General features: G+C 42.6%; 1 protein-coding gene across 1 annotated transcript in view; it reads right to left on the bottom strand.

Moving 5' to 3' along the window:
• LOC115152229 (cat eye syndrome critical region protein 2 homolog) overlaps positions 1–20,714 on the bottom strand; it is a 59,634-nt gene extending 38,920 nt beyond the window's left edge. The window contains exon 1 of the mRNA XM_029696868.1: positions 20,327–20,714. Within this exon, the coding sequence (XP_029552728.1) occupies positions 20,327–20,446 (120 nt within the window). The 5' untranslated portion in view covers positions 20,447–20,714. The remainder of the gene's footprint in view (positions 1–20,326) is intronic.

Below are 20,714 nucleotides of genomic sequence, written 5' to 3'. Positions count from 1 at the left end.
AAACGTTTTGTTTTCGAAATGAGCGTTTCCGGATTTTACCATATTAATGACCAAAGGCTCGTATTTCTGTGTTTATTAGATTATAATTAAGTCTATGACTTGACATTTGATAGAGCAGTCTGACTGAGCGGTGGTAGGCAGCAGCAGACTCATAAGCATTCATTCAAACAGCACTTTACTGCGTTTGCCAGCAGCTCTTAGCAATGCTTGAAGCACAGCGCTGTTTATGACTTCAAGCCTATCAACTCCCGAGATTAGGCTGGCAATACCAAAGTGCCTATAAGAACATATTATTCAAACCAAATTGAACATGTTTCATTATTTATTTGAGACTAAATAGATTTTATCTATTATATTAAGTTAAAATAAAGTGTTCATTCAGTATTGTTGTAATTGTCATCATTACAAATATATTTATAAAAAAATACAAATTTCGGCTTATTTTGCTCCTCCAATAAATCGGTGTCGTCGTTGAATTGTTTTTTTTTTTTTAAATCCATAATCGGTCGACCTCTAGTGTAGATCACCTGGCGGCACAACACAACAGTGAGTGACTAACAAGGTTCTGGTCTTTCGTCGTAGTGTGCTTGAAAACTAAGCACCAGTGGGGACTACCGGTAAGTTTCCTTATGAAAAATTGTTACAGGTGAAATGAACACAAGCTTCTTTATCTCCTAACGTATTACACAAGTTGACTGCAGGTATTTACTTAAGTAGCTACAAATAAACATGTATAATTAAAATCAAAACTGCAAAAAAAGTTAACGGTATCCAAATGCCCCGATATAGGGTATACAACCCAAGCCTAGAAAACACAATTGTCAAAAGCGCACTGCGCATGCGAGCAGTTTGGGTTGCTAATATGACTAAGATTGTCCAATAGCCAAGGCCCAACGACAAAAAGTTGACTTGAAAACCAATAGGACATGAGAAATAGGCTACTGGTTTCAATGGCCTATGGAAGTCTTTATTAAATAATTGCCTCCACTTTTAGAATAAGTGGATTTTGTCTCGGCTACTTTGAAGCAAGGTAAGAAACGCCTCATAATATGATGTAAAACCTTAAGGTTTCACACAATTAAGTATACTTTTTCAAAAAGGCATTATGCTTTCAGCTCACATTGCAAAGTGGTGTGATGCGCTGAAGCCTGCCTACCGTTGCCTAAGCACTTGAATGGTGAATGGGAAGCGCGCTTCAATTACCAGTTGAGAAATAAAAATAGTAACCCTTTTTAAAATAATGTACATCAAAACTGTTAGCGCAACAATTCTAAGTAATCGCGTGTTATGATTGGGCTTATAAAAATCACACTCCAGCAGCAACAGGAGCTGTAGCAGGACCTCTCACGCCGTCTGACCAGACTTTCAGCTCAAACTAGGCTCTGTATTTGCATGATGTGCACGTGTGATAAATAAGATTCATAAGGACTAACGAAGATGCACGCACCAATTTAATTCCACTAAAATATGCAAATGAATAGGGATAACGATTCCTCGGGAGCCCAAACCAATCCAAATTAAGCATGCATCGGTCACCAATTGAAATGTTATGAATTACCCGTTCCACTAAATGTTTTTTACTCATCGTTTCATTCCTGAAAATACCTCTCATTTTGTGACTGAATTGATGAGTCCACTCCTTCGGTTCAGTAGCTTAGACATTTTATGCATGTAACTGCGTATGACTATTAGATAACTAAGCGCACAGTGCTGGAGGCACAGCTGCTTGTGCCAGCGAGACCTAGGCCCGTTCTAATAAACCATTCGTACAGCTTCATTCAGATGTTTGTAAAAATGGCTTACGCACTGTCAAATCATGGGCTTTATTAGTTGAGTGACAACCAATGTAATTTGCAGGGTCATCATTACCAAATGTACTGTAGAAAATAGTGTTTTATCTGAGTCGTGTAGCCTACCGGAGCAGAAGCAACAAACTGCTCACTGGGGGTTTTCAAATCATTCAGATTTTATTTTGGATTGTTCACCTTAAGAAATTGTCTTGGTAGTTTTGCTTTAAAAACAGTCAGTGTATTTGGTCATTTTTCATTGAACAGGGTAATTTCATAAAGGACAGAAATCATATTTGCATTTCTTCACAGGTGAGAGCAGGAGAAGCTCTCCGTAAAATTACAAACCATTCTGTTTTGAGACCGGTTAAAATCCAAAAGGTGCATTAAATTGGCTAAATGCCATGCTAATACAGCTTACATACACCTTAGCCAAATATATTTAAACTCAGTTTCACAATTCCTGACATTTAATCTTAGTAACAATTCCCTGTCTTAGGTCAGTTAGGATCACCACTTTATTTTAAGAATGTGAAATGTCAGAATAATAGTAGAGAGAATTATTTATTTGAGCTTTTATTTCTTTCATCACATTCCTAGTGGGTCAGAAGTTACATACACTCAATTAGTATTTGGTAACATTGCCTTCAAATTGTTTAACTTGGGTCAAACATTTCAGGTAGCCTTCCACAAGCTTCTCACAATAAGTTGGATGAACTTTGGCTCATTCCTCCTGACAGAGCTGGTGTAACAGAGTCAGGTTTGTAGGCCTCCTTGCTCGCACACACTTTTTCAGTTTCAGTTCTGCCCACACATTTTTATAGGATGGAGGTTGTCCATTTGGAAGACCCATTTGCGACCAAGTTTTAACTTCCTGACTGATGTCTTGAGATGCTGCTTCAATATATCCACATAATTTTCCTCCCTCATGATGCCATCTATTTTGTGAAGTGCACCAGTCCCCCCTGCAGCAAAGCACCCCCACAACATGATGCTGCCACCTGTGGAGGTCTACAATTCTTTTCTGAGGTCTTGGCTGATTTCTTTTGATTCTCCCATGATGTCAAGCAAGGAGGCACTGAGTTTGAAGGTAGGCCTTGAAATACATCCACAGGTACACCTCCAATTGACTCAAATTATGTCAATTAGCCTACCAGAAGTTTCTAAAGCCATGACGTCATTTTCTGGAATTTTCAAGCTGTTTAAAGGCACAGTCAACTTAGTGCATGTAAACCTCTGACCCACTGGAATTGTGATACAGTGAATTATAAGTGAAATAATGTCTGTAAACAATTGTTGGAAAAAGTACGTGTGTCATGCACAAAGTAGATGTCCTAACAGACTTGCCAAAACTACAAGTTTCTTGTTAAACTGTAGAGTGGTTGAAAAACAAGTTAATGACTCAAACCTAAGTGTATGTAAACTTCGACTTCAACTGTATATAAAATATAAATATTGACATGGTACTAGCTCAAAACATGTTTCATCTGCAAAAATGACAAGTTAATCAGTGGGTGATTTCAGATAAAAAGTACAGGAGCAAAAGGCACAAAATTGCCCTCACCCCTAAGATGAATGTGGGATGGTAGATGCTCAGTCTGCCCTATGGCTCAGCTCAGGTGCACAAATATAATTTAGAGAAGTCATCCCAGCTCAAAGAGGCACAGCTCTTGAGCTCCCATTAGCAGCAGATTTTACATATATAATGGAAAATGTCCATGCAAAACATTTTAGCGCATCGAATAGTATCGAACCGTATTGGATCACTTCTAATCAAACCAAATCGCTTCAAAGTAAAACGTATCGTTCCTGTATTGTATCGGAGCCCTTGTTACTAGATGCGTATTGAATCGTTCATGAAATGAGAGAAAAACATTCCCACAAATTAACCTATAGACCGATAAGTATGACCACTCAAATGTATTTCCATCAATAAAATAGGCTAAAAAGCATTATTTTTTAATAGGATTTTTTTCCCCTCCTGGACAGCCATTTCTCAGGGGTCATTTGCAGCGTCACACCTGGACCACAAGGTCAGAGGTTGTCGTCCGGCATTCTGACTCACAGCAGAGGAACCCCAGGCTCTGCCATGAGCAAATCAGCAGCATAATATATGCCATTTAGCAGACACTTTTACCCAAAGCACATGTGACAAACTCATTCCACGGAGGGCCGAGTACGGTTTTCGCTCCTCCCTTGTACTTCATTGATGAATTAAGGTCACTAATTAGTAAGGAACTCCCCTCACCTGGTTATCTAGGACTTAATTGAAAGGAAAAACAAAAAAACAGCACACACAAGGCCCTCCATGGAATTAATTTGACACCCCTGATCCAAAGCGACTTACAGTCATGGGTGCATAGAACTGTCATAACATGTAACACAAGACATATTTCCTGTCAACGATTGGCTAACCCCACCACAAGCCTCTTGGTCAGAGAGAAAAACACCCACACGCTTCACAAACATTTGCTGATTGTGTAAACAGAGCCTCTGTGGTGGGTTAACACAGCAGGTTGGCTGGAAGTGAGCACAAAGGGCCCAGAGCTCCTCGCTCCACAGGCCGGCAGATACCCCAGGTAGAGCCAGGGAGGCCCGGGGTCAAAGACCACTGCCCATTTAGAGAGCCCCCCCCCCCACTCCTGGGGCTGGTCATCTGCCATATGACCAAACAGGACACGTGCTCAGTCAGTCACAAGCCTGATCCTCTCAGCAACAGAAAAGTCTGAGGAGCATGGTAGGTGCATTTTAAGATTTAAAAAAATAAGTCACACCCAGTTCTCCCAACCATTGCTCGTGTCCCAACGACAATGTGTGGCCTAATCCATATCTGTGAAGGAGAGAAAGCCTGGCGTGATAAGCCCTGCCGCTGGGGCTGTATCTGGCAGCCCCAGAGCTCTAGCAGACCCAGAGAGGCTGAGGTATCAAGGCTGGCCTCTCTCTGAAGAGCCTCACACCAGACGCTTTCCATGCCAGTGCCGTTTACAGCTCCAGGAGGAGTTCAAGCAGGCAGTTAGACGAGGGGGTTGGGGGAGGGGAGGCCTATCTGCGTTGTGTGAAGGCTCTTATCTTCTCACTTACCTCCCCCCACTCTCCTCCAGGAACCATCAACTGACAACACTCAACCCTCCCCTCCCACACGACACGCAGCAAAGCACACACCATAACAACACAGGAAGACGCCCTCACATCCTCAGGATGTGCCATGCATTCATTCTGGAGAGCATCGAGAGAAGTCAGTTGCATACCTGACCTTGAGAAGATAGATAAATGCCTGCATACCACCTATCTGGATGCATAATGAGTTCGTTGGAACTTGTGATGGGTCCGCCCATCTCGCACTTACTGCAGCAAGCTGTGAAGCCCCGGAGCAATGTTGCCACATTTAAAACATTATGCCCTGTGTGCTACCTGGTTATGGTCTCGATTTGGCCCCTGAAAACAATGACTGGACATAAAACTGTTTACATGTGAATTCTCTTCTACTACTACTTTACCATATAACACATAGGGGCAATTCCACGGTACTGGACACAGATTTTTCCACTTAAAATGGGTATTATTCTACACACTGGCTATTATTTTAATGCGCTCTGCCCCCAAATAAGACCACAATTGTTGGTCCAGACCAATTCTGAACCAATCATAGACATGTGTTTCACAAGTTTCAGTACAGTAAAGTATAGTTCATTATAGTGTACTCTATTATACTTTTCTTTACTGTGATGTACTGTCAAAACTTGTGAAGCCAACTGTGGTTTGTAACTACTATGAATTCCCATTGTGGCCAACTCGATTGCAGAAATTCCATTATAGATTTTTCAGAAATTCCGTTATCTATTTGGCAACGGAATTGTGTTTTAATCACTTAATAATTCATAAAGATTGTTAGTGTTTTTACTGATATCAAACTGATAGAAGTAACAACTAAAGGTAGACCTACGAACTTTCATTATCCTCCCCCATGAGGGAGAGAAATTACAATATTACATAAAGAGGCAACGTTTCTTAAACTTACAGAAGGCAGAAACATTTATCCAAAACCACAAGTGTTGATATTAGTTGACAGAGGTATTTATGCATTTCTAATACCTTTTTAGAGACTTTCTGGTAGATGTTGTCTAAGACCCCTTTTCCAGCTGCTTGACCAGAAATCAAAGCCTTTACTTATTCCAAATTTGTAGGATGGAAAATTGTTGAAAAACGGATATGCCTTAATTTCTTAAAAATATAGTCATCTTTTATTTGACACACTCCTAAAAACTTCACGTTGGTGCTCATGGGTCCTTTTACACAGAAATGACCATGGATAAACCAGAGGCATACACACTTAGCAAATTGCTGATTCCCATCGATGAAGTAGGGGCTCCGGCTGATTTTCATTGCAGTCAATGTCAGGGCCAGTTGTGACAGGTGGCTGGGCATATCTTTCCTGGGCTGTGCTCACTGCTGTGCAGACAGCAGAGCCCCCTGGGTGTGGATCATTAAGCACAGGAGATGGGAGGCCAGCACCAGAAGGCTCATTCCGACACAACCACACGGGTAAACACGTTACCCCCCCCCCCCCCCCCAGAACTGGAGTTTCCTGCTTTACGCCAACCACCTATGGTCTAATTTCCCACATTGTATACCAACACACACAGGTGCCATTAACATTTACCCTTCTGGCCCTACAGAGGAAAAATAAAATAAAAAATACAAATAACTTTCTGACCAATGTGGTTGGAGGAGGCAGGAGGGAGGGAGCATTGGGCCAGAGAAAACAACACGAGGCAGATGGGAGAACAGAGGTAGGACTAAAAGTGCAGCAACATGAGAACAGCAGCAGTGAGACAGGGGAAACGGCAACAAGTGAGACAACAGAACAGTGAAGTGAGACAGGAACTAGGGAGGAGCAACAGGTGAAACTAAAAACACTAAAGTACAGCATAACGTACAGGGAACATCATGTAGACTACTAAAGACAAGGAAACACTGACTTAAAACAAATCACAGAGGAACGCATGCTTGACAGAACCATTTAGCACACTATAGACTCAAGCCTGTACCCATCTATACCACCTTACACCCTCCTCCCTTAGCCCCACACGTCTTCCCCAATCTACGCCTTCCTCACACACAAACAGCAAACCCCCTCTCCCAGTCTGAGGCGGTGGGGACATTCCCGCTGGTTAATGCACTCACCCCAACCAATACACTCTCCCCTCCTCCTGTTGTCTTGAGGGAGGAACAGCACTGCACTCCTGTCCGAAAGATTTCCCACCCCGCTCTTACCTGCTCAATGTGTGATCTTGCATCACACTGTATTGAGCGTGGCACGCAAACACACAGCTGCCAGGCACACTAAATACATATTAGTTAGGCTTAGTTGTTGCTGGCTTTCAAGGAATCCCCTGGACAAGACCTGATTCGGAGAAGCTCATACGTAACGTACCTTCTACTATGTTCGATCTTCTCTACAAGCCAACAACAAGAGGAGCCCTTGACAGAGCAGAGCAGTGAGGGTAGAGGCTGCCCCAGACTGGAGACAGAGAGAGGGAGCCATGGGGAGCAGAAACAATGGAGCTGGTTGAAACAAACCCCAGTGTACGTGACCCTCACCCCCCCATCTCCTGATGTGAAACCATCTCATGCATGTACTGCTCCTCTCACTTGTCAATCACAGCTGGGGGAGGGGAGCTGGCTCTTACAATATGCCTGGGCATGGTTGTTAGAGAGACATGCACTCTGAAGGACTAAGAATGTGTGTATGAGTGCCTGTGTATTAATGAAGGATCCATATCCTTGAGGGATTACAGCAGGGTGTGAAAAGGATTGCGCTTGGAGTTACCCAACATAGCCGTGTGAGGGTTGCAGGTGTGGCACATTCAGAGGATGAGTCGGAAGTGGGAGTGGGATGTGTTGGGAGGCTGGGTGGTGTGAAGCGCAGAGGTATGATAGAACTCTGGGTGGATTCAGCTGAGACGGTAGGATAAAACACTGGGGTGATGAAATGCTCATTATTGTTGTGTGGCTGACAAAAGAGCTGAGCAGGCCAGGATTAAAAAGAGGTAAAGCTATGACCGCTGATCTTTTTCAAGATGCAGCGTTACGCTGGCTGCAACATGGCCAGCTGACCCATTCCTTATTGATAGCGCAGATCCCACAACCAACACTCACTTCCTCCCAAAAACCCCAGGAGCTCCACCCCCACCCTCACATCAAAGCCCTTAATTCAACCCAGACTCCAGCAGCACGCTTTAAGTGACTGTTATCTCTGATTTATAATCCACACACTGCAAATCAGCGGATACCAGAGGGCACTGTCTAAACTTGGGGGACGTCACAAACTCTATAGATCTTTCACTCTAATCCATTTGCTTTTAGACAAGAGGCCTTGCTCACTCAGCTCCCCGCTCTAATAGGACTAAATCTTCCTTTCCAATCAGGCGCAGGCCTAGGAATAGAAGCCCCCACCCAGTCAAGACAGGCTGCAGCAGCACCCAGTCAGCAGCACCTCCACCCTCCAGAGGGAAGGCAAAGAAAGAGCCACCATCTGGGGTTTAGTCATGGTGATGCCAGGGCTGGAGCCGCTCCGCTCTGGTGGCTGGATGAATAAAAGGCTATTTAGCGCTGGCACACTAAACAGCCCAGCCCAAGTTGGGTGGGGAGACATGGGCCCTATAAAAACCTGTGGTGCGGAGAATGCGGACGAAATCCAGACATTAAAACATAATTGAACAATATTAGAAAAAAAAAAACTTACTCAACTTAGTAGGGTCAGTCCACCTCAAAAAGTAGAATAAAAAGGATCTACCATCAGATTGTTCTAAAAATAGTTTGTTAGAATCAGATTAACATTCATGCATCATTTTGTTGAAATATAATTAGAGAAATGAAGCTAATGATTCCACCTAATAAAAATAAATAAAAACATTTAAATTGATAGGATTCATATAATACTCAAATATAGTACCTAACATTCAATTTGGACCAAACTTTGACAACTGTGGGAATCATTGGAGTCAACATGTGCCAGCATCCCTGTGGAAAGCTTGACACCTTGTAGAGTCCATGCCCTGACAAATTGAGGCTGTTCTGGGCAACTCAATATTAGGAAGGTGTTGTTAATGTTTTGCACACTGTGTATAGTATCAGCTCTCTGTCTGACAAGTAGTATGGAGCTGCGGCTCAGAGTCGTTTCTTCATCCTAAATAATGTAATCCCAGAGAATTTAGATTTTTTTTCCCTGTTCAGAGAAGATTGTAACTGACTGCTTACAGGGTAAGGACCAGAATCTTGTTTCTTATGGCCCGAGTCCATTATGTGCCTTTTGGCAAACTCCAAACAAGCGGTCAGGCCTTTCACTGAGGAGTGGCTTCCGTCTGGCCACTCTACCATAAAGGCCTGATTGGTGGAGTGCTGCAGAGATGGTTGTCCGTCTGGAAGTTTCTCTCATCTCCACAGAGGAACTCTGGAGCTGTCAGAGTGACCATCAGGTTCTTGGTCACCTCCCTGACCTAGGTCCTTCTCCCCCGATTGCTCAGTTTGGCCAGCTCTAGTAAGAGTCTTGGTGGTTCCAAACTTCTTCCATTTAAGAATGATGTGGTCCACTTTGTTCTTGGGGACCTTCAATGCTGCAGAAATGTTGTGGTACCCTTCTCCAGATCTGTGCCTCGACACAATCCTGTCTCGGAGCTATACGGACAATTCCTTTGACTTCATGGCTTGGTTTATGCCTTGACATGCACTGTCAACTGTGGGACCTTATATAGACAGGTGTGTGCCTTTCCAAATCATGTCCAATCAATTGAATTTACCACAGGTGGACTCCCATCAAGTTGTAGAAACATCTCAAGGATGATCAATGGAAACAGGATGCACCTGAGCTCAATTTCAAGTCTCATAGCAAAGGGTCTGAATACTTATGTAAACAAGGTATGTTTTTTTATTTTGAATAAATTAGCAAAAATGTCTATAAACCTGCTTTCGCTTTGCCATTATGGGGTATTGTGTGTAGATTGCTGAGGATTTTTTTTTTTTTTTTGAGTCTCATAGCAAAGGGTCTGAATACTTATGTAAACAAGGTGTTTTTTTATTTTGAATAAATTAGCAAAAATGTCTATAAACCTGTTTTTGCTTTGTCATTATGTGGTATTGTGTGTAGATGAAGGAAGACAATGATTTCATCCATTTTAGAATAAGGCTGTAACGTAACAAAATGTGGAAAAAGCTAAGGGGTCTGAATACTTTCCGAAAGCACCGTATATTAGCATTTTCATGCTTCCTGTCACATCAGCTAGGCTGGATGCTGTGCGAGAACGAAGGCTACCTGACAGGCTCACTTTTCCGTTGCAACCTGTAGAAACAACCTTGTAGATGACCACCACCATATGTAAAATCCTCCAAAGTTGTGGCAAGAAAGCTGCACCACTCTGTCAGAGATCGGTGCTTATTATCAGATGTACTAGGTTACAAAATCTAACTTTCTGGATATACTGTTAATGAAATGTTAAAGAGCCACTGAATGATTCAGAACATGAATAACCATGCGTGTCTTGGTAAAATACATTGGACTTTCTGCACTCTGAAGCCTCACTAGTAGGGTGGATGAGGATTCTCTCTCTATACAAAACACAAATCACTTTTGATGTGGCTGTTTGAGAACTTTAGGTTCTCTGATTGAGGTATTTCACAAAGATCAAAGACCTAATTAAGCAGAGTTGAATATCAAATAGTGAGTGATATCACTAAAGCGCTTATTTACCCACTGTGTGCAGTTGGTTGAAATCATTATATATATATAGAGAGAAATGTTTTGATGCTCCAATCGCAGTTATCAAATCACAATTCATAAAACTCGAGTCGCAATACATATCGTAACGGAATCTAAGTATCGTGATAATACCGTATCGTGAGGTCCCTGGGAATTTCCAGCCCCAATGGCGGCAGGAGTTTGTTTAAAAGTAGGAATTAGAATGCAGTGGTTGTGAAATGCTTTCAATGGCTTCAGACCAATAAACAACATCCAAAATGGTAAAAGAAAAGACCTAGAAACCTACATTCCTTGTTAATTTCAGTTTGTTAAGAACTGCCTGGTCAGGTCCTGTGGCTCTTCTCCACAGTAGGTTGGCTCCATAAGGAATGGAAAGAGCAGAAGGCCCCTGATCTTTCACAGACCAAGACCTGTTTCAGTGGATCGTCAGTGCAGATAGCAGCAGCTGAAGCAGACAGATTTCTGTCTCGTCCGCCTTCAGCCTGGCTCTTAATCGATTCACCCTCAAAGCAAATTAGTACCTCGCTCTCATCCCTCTGCCTGTCTCAAGTTTAATAAACAGCCCCAGAAAGAGGCCAATTTCCCCGCTGCTCTCCAGATAACGTCAGACAGCTGATGAAGATGTATGGAATCAGACACGCTGAACCAAATACCAGCACAGTGACAAACATCTCCAATAGGGCTGGGAATTGCCAGGAAACTCACAATACGATATTATCATGATACTTAGGTGACGATACAACATGTATTGCGATTCTCACAATTCAATAATGTGATCATTGCGACTTGATGTTAAATATATTGCACACCATATAAACTCAGCAAAAAAAGAAACGTCCCTTCTTCGGGACCCTGTCTTTCAAAGATAATTCGTAAAAATCCAAATATCTTCAAATGTTCATTGTAAAGGGTTTAAAACACTGTTTCCCATGCTAGTTCAATGAACCATAAACAATTAAATGAACATGCACCACTGGAACGGTCGTTAAGACACTAACAGCTTACAGACGGTAGGCAATTAAGGTCACAGTTACGAAAACTTAGGCCACTAGAGAGGCCTTTCTACTGACTCTGAAAAACACAAAAAGATGGCCAGGGTCCCTGCTCATCTGCCTGAACGTGCCTTAGGCATGCTGCAAGGAGGCATGAGGACTGCAGATGTGGCCAGGGCAATAAATTGCAATGTCCGTACTATGAGACACCTAAGACAGCGCTACAGGGAGACAGGGCGGACAGCTGATCGTCCTCGCAGTGGCAAACCACGTGTAACAACACCTGCACAGGATCGATAAATCCGAACATCACACCTGCGGGACAGGTACAGGATGGCAACAACTGCCCGAGTTACACCAGGAACGCACAATCCCTCCATCAGTGCTCAGACTGTCCGCAATAGGCTGAGAGATGTTGGACTGAGGGCTTGTAGGCCTGTTGTAAGGCAGGTCCTCACCAGACAACACCGGCAACAACGTCGCCTATGGGCACAAACCCACCGTCGCTGGACCAGACAGGACTGGCAAAAAGTGCTCTTCGCTGACGAGTTGCGGTTTTGTCTCACCAGGGGTGATGTTCGGATTCGCGTTTATCGTCGAAGGAATGAGCGTTACACCGAGGCCTGTACTCTGGAGCGGGATCGATTTGGACGTGGAAGGTCCGTCATGGTCTGGGGCGGTGTGTCACAGCATCATCGGACTGAGCTTGTGGTCATTGCAGGCAATTTCACCTCTGTGCCTTACGGGGAAGACATCCTCCTCCCTCACGTGGTACCCTTCCTGCAGGCTCATCCTGACATGACCCTCCAGCATGACAATGCCACCAGCCATACTGCTCGTTCCCTGCGTGATTTCCTGCAAGACAGGAATGTCAGTGTTCTGCCATGGCCAGAGAAGAGCCCGGATCTCAATCCCATTGAGCACGTCTGGGACCTGTTGGATCGGAGGGTGAGGACTAGGGCTATTCCCCCCAGAAATGTCCGGGAACTTGCAGGTGCCTTGGTGGAAGAGTGGGGTAACATCTCACAGCAAGAACTGGCAAATCTGGTGCAGTCCATGAGGAGGAGATGCACTGCAGTACCTAATGCAGCTGGTGGCCACACCAGATTTTGACTGTTACTTTTGATTTTGACACCCCAGTTGTTCAGGGACACATTATTCCATTTGTTAGTCACACGTCTGTGGAACTTGTTCAGTTTGTGTCTCAGTTGTTGAATCTTATGTTCACACAAATATTTACACGTTATGTTTGCTGAAAATAAACGCAGTTGATAGTGAGAGGACGTTTCTTTTTCTGCTGAGTTTATGTCTGCTGTAGAGGGAGAAGAGAGCCATGTGAACAAGTTTTGATCATTTATAGAAACAAAAGCACTAAAAACAAATTTGGCTCCATAATTAAAAAGATAGAGAACAAGCTAGGAATGAAAAATACTGGAGTTTTGGTCCAGGGACAGCAAACTAGCACAAAAATAGTGTGATATTTTCTGAACGATATATTGTCAAAAATAATATCCCGATATGTAAATTTCTCCAGTGGAAGGATAGGCTCTGGCTGGCAGTGCTGGAAGGCACATTCTGGAGGATCCAGGGGTGGCTCGGAGCGCTCGTAGGCTCTGAGATTTCAGGGCTCATTTCACAGCCACACTGCCAGGAAATCAAGCGTGCCTCCACGGAGACAAAGAAACAGGGGGACGGCCAGGTTGGCCAAGGCCTCTTCCTGCAGAGCCCCTCTCCCTTTGGCCAGGGGAGACTGGGAGCGACAGTGAAGTGTAACAAGGGAACAAAGTGTAAGGGCCGTTTTGTGACCCTGCCAAGAAAAATCTCCATCATCACCCACCGGAACCGCAGCCCGGAAAAGAAGAGCCGCCCGACAACACCACCTTCCCACTGGATTTGTTCATGTCCAGTTGGTAGCGATTTCACAAGGTACAAAAGTTCTGCGACATTCATAAAAGGGCTCCTGGTAAGAAATCCACAGTGTATTCCTCCCACTGAGCCATTCCCTCCATCCTGAGCTTTATGACCAAGAGACAAGCTATTTGACCCATGTAGAGCTAAGGCCCCTCCCTACCTTGTGGGAAAAAGGCATTAGATACATTCTTTAAGTCAATCCTTACACGTTTGCCTCTCTAGCATGTTGATAACTTCCTCTGCAGAGATGACAGGTAACAAAATTCCCACGGGGGGCCAGCACAGAAAAAAATGTATGAAATTGTATGAAATGTATGCATTCACTACTGTATGTCGCTCTGGATAAGAGCGTCTGCTAAATGACTAAAATGTAATGTAAATGTAAAATAGGCCTAAAACTGTTCTTTATACTCTCTCCACACATGAGTAATGGGCTTCTTAAGGGCTAGTTCAGAAATATGCATTTTTAAAAACACAGACCATCAAGAGATCGAAGTGCAAATATAGTTTTCCTCCACAGATAATACGTAAGTGCAACACATTTCGGCAGAAAATAGCTTAATTCTCATCAGATGACAACTGAAATGCAACGCTATTTGGCTAGCAGCCACACAAGTAAATGAGCATAGTCATCATATTGTTTATCATAGACAGAATGTAGCCAGCTACATTTCCTAATGTTTTGCTTGAAGTAAATCTTGCATTTTACCTATTAAAAGTAGGCTACACTGAGAAAGAAAGTACTGAAGAAAAGTAGCTACACAGTCAGAGCACTGTCTGCCGATTGAATGCCCATTTGTGAATTCTCATCCGAATGAAGAACTGCAACTGATGCGCAAAATGAGTCTGATGCCAAGCACAAATTACAATACGAAGCATTTTAGACTTGCGTTTACCCCTGCCTTCCTCCCAACTGCCAATTCTGACAGAGGACAAAACCAGAACAGAAGATTAACAAGAGCCAATGAATGTGTCAGGGACAGTTGGTTGAAGTGCTCAGTGGCCACAATGTTGACCAACCTGTGCATCCAGTGTTAGAGAATGTGGAAGACAGGACACCAGCCTCCCTGAGACATGCGTTGCTTTGTCCAAAATGTTGGACAGACAGACTTATGAAATGTTGACCTAAGTTTGACTCAAATCACCCAGCACTCGATACCAGAGGAAGGACGGACCATTCTGTCAGGGGAATGACAGCCACTTCCTGCCTCCCTCCACATCAACACTTTAAAAAGGAAAGATGCAAAAGTCAGACCGGCTGTATTTATACTTGCTTGAATGGCAATAGCTCAGATACACATGAAGACATGAAACAATCACGAGGATCAATAGAACGTCGCTCAGAGATGCACAAAAATGAAAATATTCAAAATAGATGAATCTTTCCTTTAACTAACCCAACCTCAATGCTCACAGATGGTGGCACTTAGCTCTGTGTAGCACTAAGACACAGACAGTACGAACACAGGAAATGAGTATCTTCTAAGATCTGTGGTGGTGGAGTTCAAAGAAACAGCCTGGTTGCATCTATGTAAAGAATGTTGTTCACGTTCTAGGATTTGGTAAGAAATAGCATTTTATTCACTGGCCGTAATTAAGCAAACCCAAAAATAGATGTTTTAACCGGAAACATTTAAGACAAGGAACATTTCGGTTGGACTACTCTTCAAGACAGAGACAATGGTGGACTGGACTCGTCAAGACTACCATGTTACTGTAGGCCTGCTTGCCTCCATGGTATCTCATGATATGCAGAGTCAAGAAAAATAGAGTGTCCCCCCCTGTCTTAACACAGAGCCCCAGAGTGTTCACTGAGCCCCAGGAGATATCCCTCAGAGGAACCCCTCTCGCCACACCACCAATGAGGGGGCTCTCTCAAACCTACTCTGAACCGTGGAGTCCATCCAAACATAGTTTGAACATCCTAGCTGTGTGGCCACATATCCTCAAGGCTTCGCAGATATACCGAGCATTATAAACTAAAACTCACATCCCAGAAGTGGGCCTAAAGGCTAAAACTCACCCTTCAATTAAAATATTGTAATTAGATCTAGTCTGGGCAACAGTTGATTTAGGCTACATATGTATATATGCTGGTGAATACAGGAAGAGCTTGAAGTGATCTCCTAAAGTGCTTGGGCTCTCCGTTCAGTCAAGTGAGACACAGGTTTAGTCTCATCTCAGTTGATCATTTACGCCGGTTTAGTCATATGATCACCTCATAGACAAGGACACATCAAAGACACTAGATCCTCTTAAACCTGGATTTGCGTGCTATTTACTGAGCAAGCCACCTGCTTTTATCAGCACTGCCATTTAAGAGCAGACATTAGGGCTAAAAACAGAACAAACCAAATGAGGAACAGAGCCATCCACTAAGCTCTGTTCCATTATAGGCAAGCTAATGTAGCACATAAGATCACCCAGGACCACAATTCACTGATTGGGCTTAGTTTGTCTCAAACAGTGAGAAGAACCGGCAATCTTTCAGCTCAGCTCTGTTTGGGCCAGTGTATAAATAATAGCCTACCTGTGTAAGGCTTTCAGACAAACCTTGCTTTTGTTAATAAATGCTTAAACAAAAAATGTTCAATTAAGTTGCAATTATAATGTCCAAATGACTGATGTCAGAGCCCCTAAACACATGTCATGTTATGCAATGAATATATTAGATTGGTTGAGAGTGCTATCACGTTGGCTATAGCTATATACAGTGCATTTGGAAAGTATTCAGACCCCTTGAATTTTTCAACATTTTGTTACATTACGGCCATTTTCTAAAATTGGTTAAATAAAACATTTCTAATTAATAAAACACACAATACCCCATAATGACAAAGCAAAAACAGGTTTCACTTTGTCATTGGATATAGGACAGACACTTCAGAACAAACTTTTAGATACGTCAGGGAGTCTCAGGGCACGTTTGGAAATTCACTATGGAGTGCCAGAGAGCCGTAAATTCAGAGCGTTGTCAGATTGTCCTTACATAAATTCAGAGCGTTTCCCTTTCAGAGCGCACACTGGATGCTCTGGCTGAGGAGTAGGGTTGTTCCGAGCGTTCTGACTTCAGCTTGAGTGCTTGACTGCCGTTCTAACTGGCTAACGTAGGCTAGCTAGCTACTTCCACACACACACACAAATTACAGAACACCTCACTGACCATTTTACTCACCCTAGCAGAGCTGGTTGGGTTGTTATCCAGAGCGTTGTTGATTAACACCATGCCAAACCGGACGCCATCGTGCGCAAATTGATTTTGTCCCCCCCACACCAACCGCGATCACGACACGCAGGTTGAAATATCAAAACAAACGCCGAACCAATTATGTAAATTTTGTGACAGGTCGAAAAAGCATTAAATATTTATGGCAATTTAGCTAGCTAGCTTACAGTTGCTAGCTAATTTGTCCTATTTAGCTAGCTTGCTAATTTGTCCTGGGATATAAACATTGAGTTGTTATTTTACCTGAAATGCACAAGGTCCTCTACTTCGACAATTAAGCCACACAAAAGAGTCACCCGAATCGTTTCTAGTCACCTCTCCTCCTTCCAGGCCCTTTCTACGGCGATTGGCATTGAACTTTCATAATAAGGTGTATTACCACAACTGGCCGACCGCAGTTCATCTTTCAATCACCCACGTGGTGATAACCAATAAAGAGATGGCACATGGGTATCTGCTTCTATAAACCAAATGAGGAGATGGGAGAGGCAGGACTTGCATCGCGTTCAGCATCACAAAGAGAACTGACTTTTATTTTTGCGCCTGGCACCGCAGACACTCATTGGCGCACGCGAGCAGTGTGGGTGCAATGATTGAATAACATATGTGTACGTTTATTTTGCAACGTGAGCGGTTTGGTCAGCATGTAACTGTGCTGCAGGCACCAATTTTATAACTTTTTTTGATGACTTTTACTAACACCGGCCATATTCAACAGGTGTTGAGCATTCGTTAATTCATCAGTTATTCAGCGCACTGTCACTACTCTGCAATCGGAGTAGATAGCCAGAGCAAATTTACAAACACACCCTAAATCTGTCATTGCATTACTATGTCACAGAAAGCTTGATTCTTTATAGACAGCTAAACAAGAGATATATTCACGTAATAAGGAATTGCCCTCAACCACAATTTAGGGAGAAACAAACATTTCCCATTGTAAAAGAGCTTTTAGTTATACAGAAATAACAAAACATGCTGAAAAGCTGCAGTGTTGTTCAATGTACATGTAAGCAGGTCAAATACCCCGACCTATGGTTTGCAATGCTCCCATGTAGGGACATAGAGCCCTGTGTCTTTAGGCTACTCGGCATGGAAGAGTGGGAACTCAGTGTCCAAGTAGGCTACATGTAAGCTATGTGTGTGGAAAACATTAACACAGGTGAGACATTTAACTTATTATAAAACAGACTATACTAAACTCCACTCACTATTTGTATCTTTATAGTCAGTTTGTTTGTGTTGATGGTCTTGGCTAGCTAGCAATCACTCACATGTGTGCTAGCACCTTTGTGAAAAGGGGCATAAGAGAAGCCCTACAATATTACGTTTTTCTAAGTACTGAGAACGCTCGGGAGCAGGGAATGTTAAAAAGTCATCTTTAGACTTAAATGTAGTTTTTGCTGTAAACCAATAGGGTAACCACATGTTGTTTTCCCCACAGACAGACTGGGCTGCATTCTAATACCAACTGGGTCTATACTGAAAGCAAAGTGGTTAAGTGAGCATTAACACACAAAAGACTGTGCGTTACCAGGGAATTATTGCACACCGTAGCAGTGTGAGAAGGCACATTTATTCATTACAACGTTAAGCACATTCTGAGAATAACTGTTTCCTTCCACATGTTAAGCAAATGCACCAGGTAGTGTTATCAACTAAATGAATGTTTCAAAGACAGCACAATACAATCTGTACTCTCTACAATGTTTTCTTCCAGCAATTAAGAGTGACAAAAACAGATTAGAGTATGAACACTCCCCTTTACATAATCCCAGAAGTATTTCTGGGAAATGGAGGTAAACAGATTTTCACCACTTTAAGTGGTATGTAGATTGAATTGGCTATATCAATTAAATGAAGGGCTTTGACATTAATTCAGAAATATAGGTTCTACTCTTAACTTTACTGCCCAGAGCACAATAGACGTGTGACCTTGGACAACAAAGAATGTGCCTGACTAAGACTTCAAATCTATAAATTAAAGTGGCACAAATCCGTGGCTCGGTTTATTGTGCGCATTTGCGCAGGACAAATCTGCTATCAAAACCTCACCATCATAGATGTAGTTATTGATTATGCGTCAATGACTACACGATCCATCAAATAAGATGTTCCTCGAAATCAGCTACATTGGATGCAGGCAAGGCAGCACAAGTGATCTGTGCCTAGTGATGCGGTTAAAGATATATAGTCAATCGCTCGCAGTGGCTGCAAGACGCGCACCGCGTAAAACCAAATTCTGAAAAACGGAGTTCTACAGAATCGGGGCGTTTGTATCATGATATCACTCGCCGATTGCTGCAGTATTGTGTTGAATATTCACATGCATTCATATATTATCTGTTAACAGTTTTAACAGGATATATCAACTTTCCTACAAACTAGAGGTGATGCTTCCCACCCTATCCCTCATCCAATAACAAAGCGATGCCTGCGTGTGATTTTCACTCCCGAGAGGGGTGGATGGGTAATGGGGGCTGTTGACCTTACACATTTTCTTCAAGTCCCATCATTTTTCGATGGATCAAACAATCTCCATTATTGCATACTAAAAATCAGCCAAGCAGTGATCATTATGGAGCAGCAAACGACAAACGAAACCACTCTGTTGGAATTGCTAGAAACCGATGATAAAGTTGAATTATGTAACCGAAGTGCAATACGTAAAATTATTCCCACATAGTAAATAAAGTAACGCGCGAAATGACCGACTAATGTACCCCGACGCTCGACATGCATTTCTGTTTGCTTCATAGAAAACAAGAATTTTAAACGACTTTCATCATTCTAACGTTAAAACATGAGATAATAAAACAATGGCAGAATGTCAAATGCTACCCAAGCCAGATGGCTTGCTAGACAATAAACTCGAAACTCTCGTCATGAACTTGACTATTTGATAAAAACATGGCAACAGTGGATCAAAAGCGAGTAAGATACAACCTGCAAGTAACAGTACCCTTTATTCACGTGCATGTGATTTATTGCGTTGAGAGTATTCGCTAAAGAGAATAGTTATGGCTCTCGTCTTAATAAATTACACGTTACAAATAGCTATAACTTCAAGCTATTTCACGGTGATATAATTTACATGTGTTTGAATCTATAACTTGGTTAACATTTGGACAAAGACGTGCGATTTACTATGGATGGCTATAAACACGAGCGAAACGTTCGATTTGACCAAATGAAAACAAATGGATCCCACCACATGGTTGTGTTTCGGCTGGCAAGAACTAAACGTTAGCTAGTTAATGTTGTTATCAAAATACAACACAACCATTGGTGTAGCTGACGTTACATGGCTTGTTATACAAAGTAACGGCATACATACCATGAAATAAAACGTTCACGTTTACTTCAACTGGGACTTAATAACGAGTTTTCAAACATTCTGACTTAGCTAGCTACTGTAGGCACTTGCTAACTAGCTAGTTAGTAACGTTAGCTAACTTGGCTAGCTACAGTAGGTAAACAGTGAAGTTCTGAATAGTAAGATGAGCTATAGCTAACGTTAACTGTTGGTACTTTTCAACTACCCTACAAACGCATTCTACGAGGCAAAAATTAAGGAAATTGTAATATAGCAGTCAAAAATAGAAAAATAAAATGTCTCCCAAAATTCTAAATGTATTTTCCAGAACTTCTTTACCTCAATTTCAAAATCTGGTAGGTTGAATGCAGTCCTGAACAGCGAACAGAAGTGGGCTATGGCGGGGACTTCCCACCAAGACTGGATCTCTTCCACATAAATTGTACATCCCTGGGACATTTTCGGACCGAAAATTGTATAACTTTGTTTCTCACATTAGAAATGATTTCCTCAAGGTTTGTGTAAAACCTCCTTAACTGAAACTTCCTTCAAATGAACTACAAAAGTTGATGTTCCATCCAGTCAGTTGCCATTACAACCCGGTCCGGAGAGTGCTAGCTCGCAAGTTACAATCTGTTTCAATCAGAATTTCACAAGAGCTGAACAGATGGGGTGGTGCTACCACCTCGGCGCATGGAGGGGTGTTCTGCTACTTACGCAGCGTATT

The sequence above is a fragment of the Salmo trutta genome, chromosome 17 (assembly GCF_901001165.1).
Source record: "Salmo trutta chromosome 17, fSalTru1.1, whole genome shotgun sequence".
In the NCBI taxonomy this organism is placed as follows: Eukaryota; Metazoa; Chordata; class Actinopteri; order Salmoniformes; family Salmonidae; genus Salmo; species Salmo trutta.
Note: the sequence above shows the minus strand (reverse complement) of the source record. Positions and strands in the feature narration are given on the sequence as shown.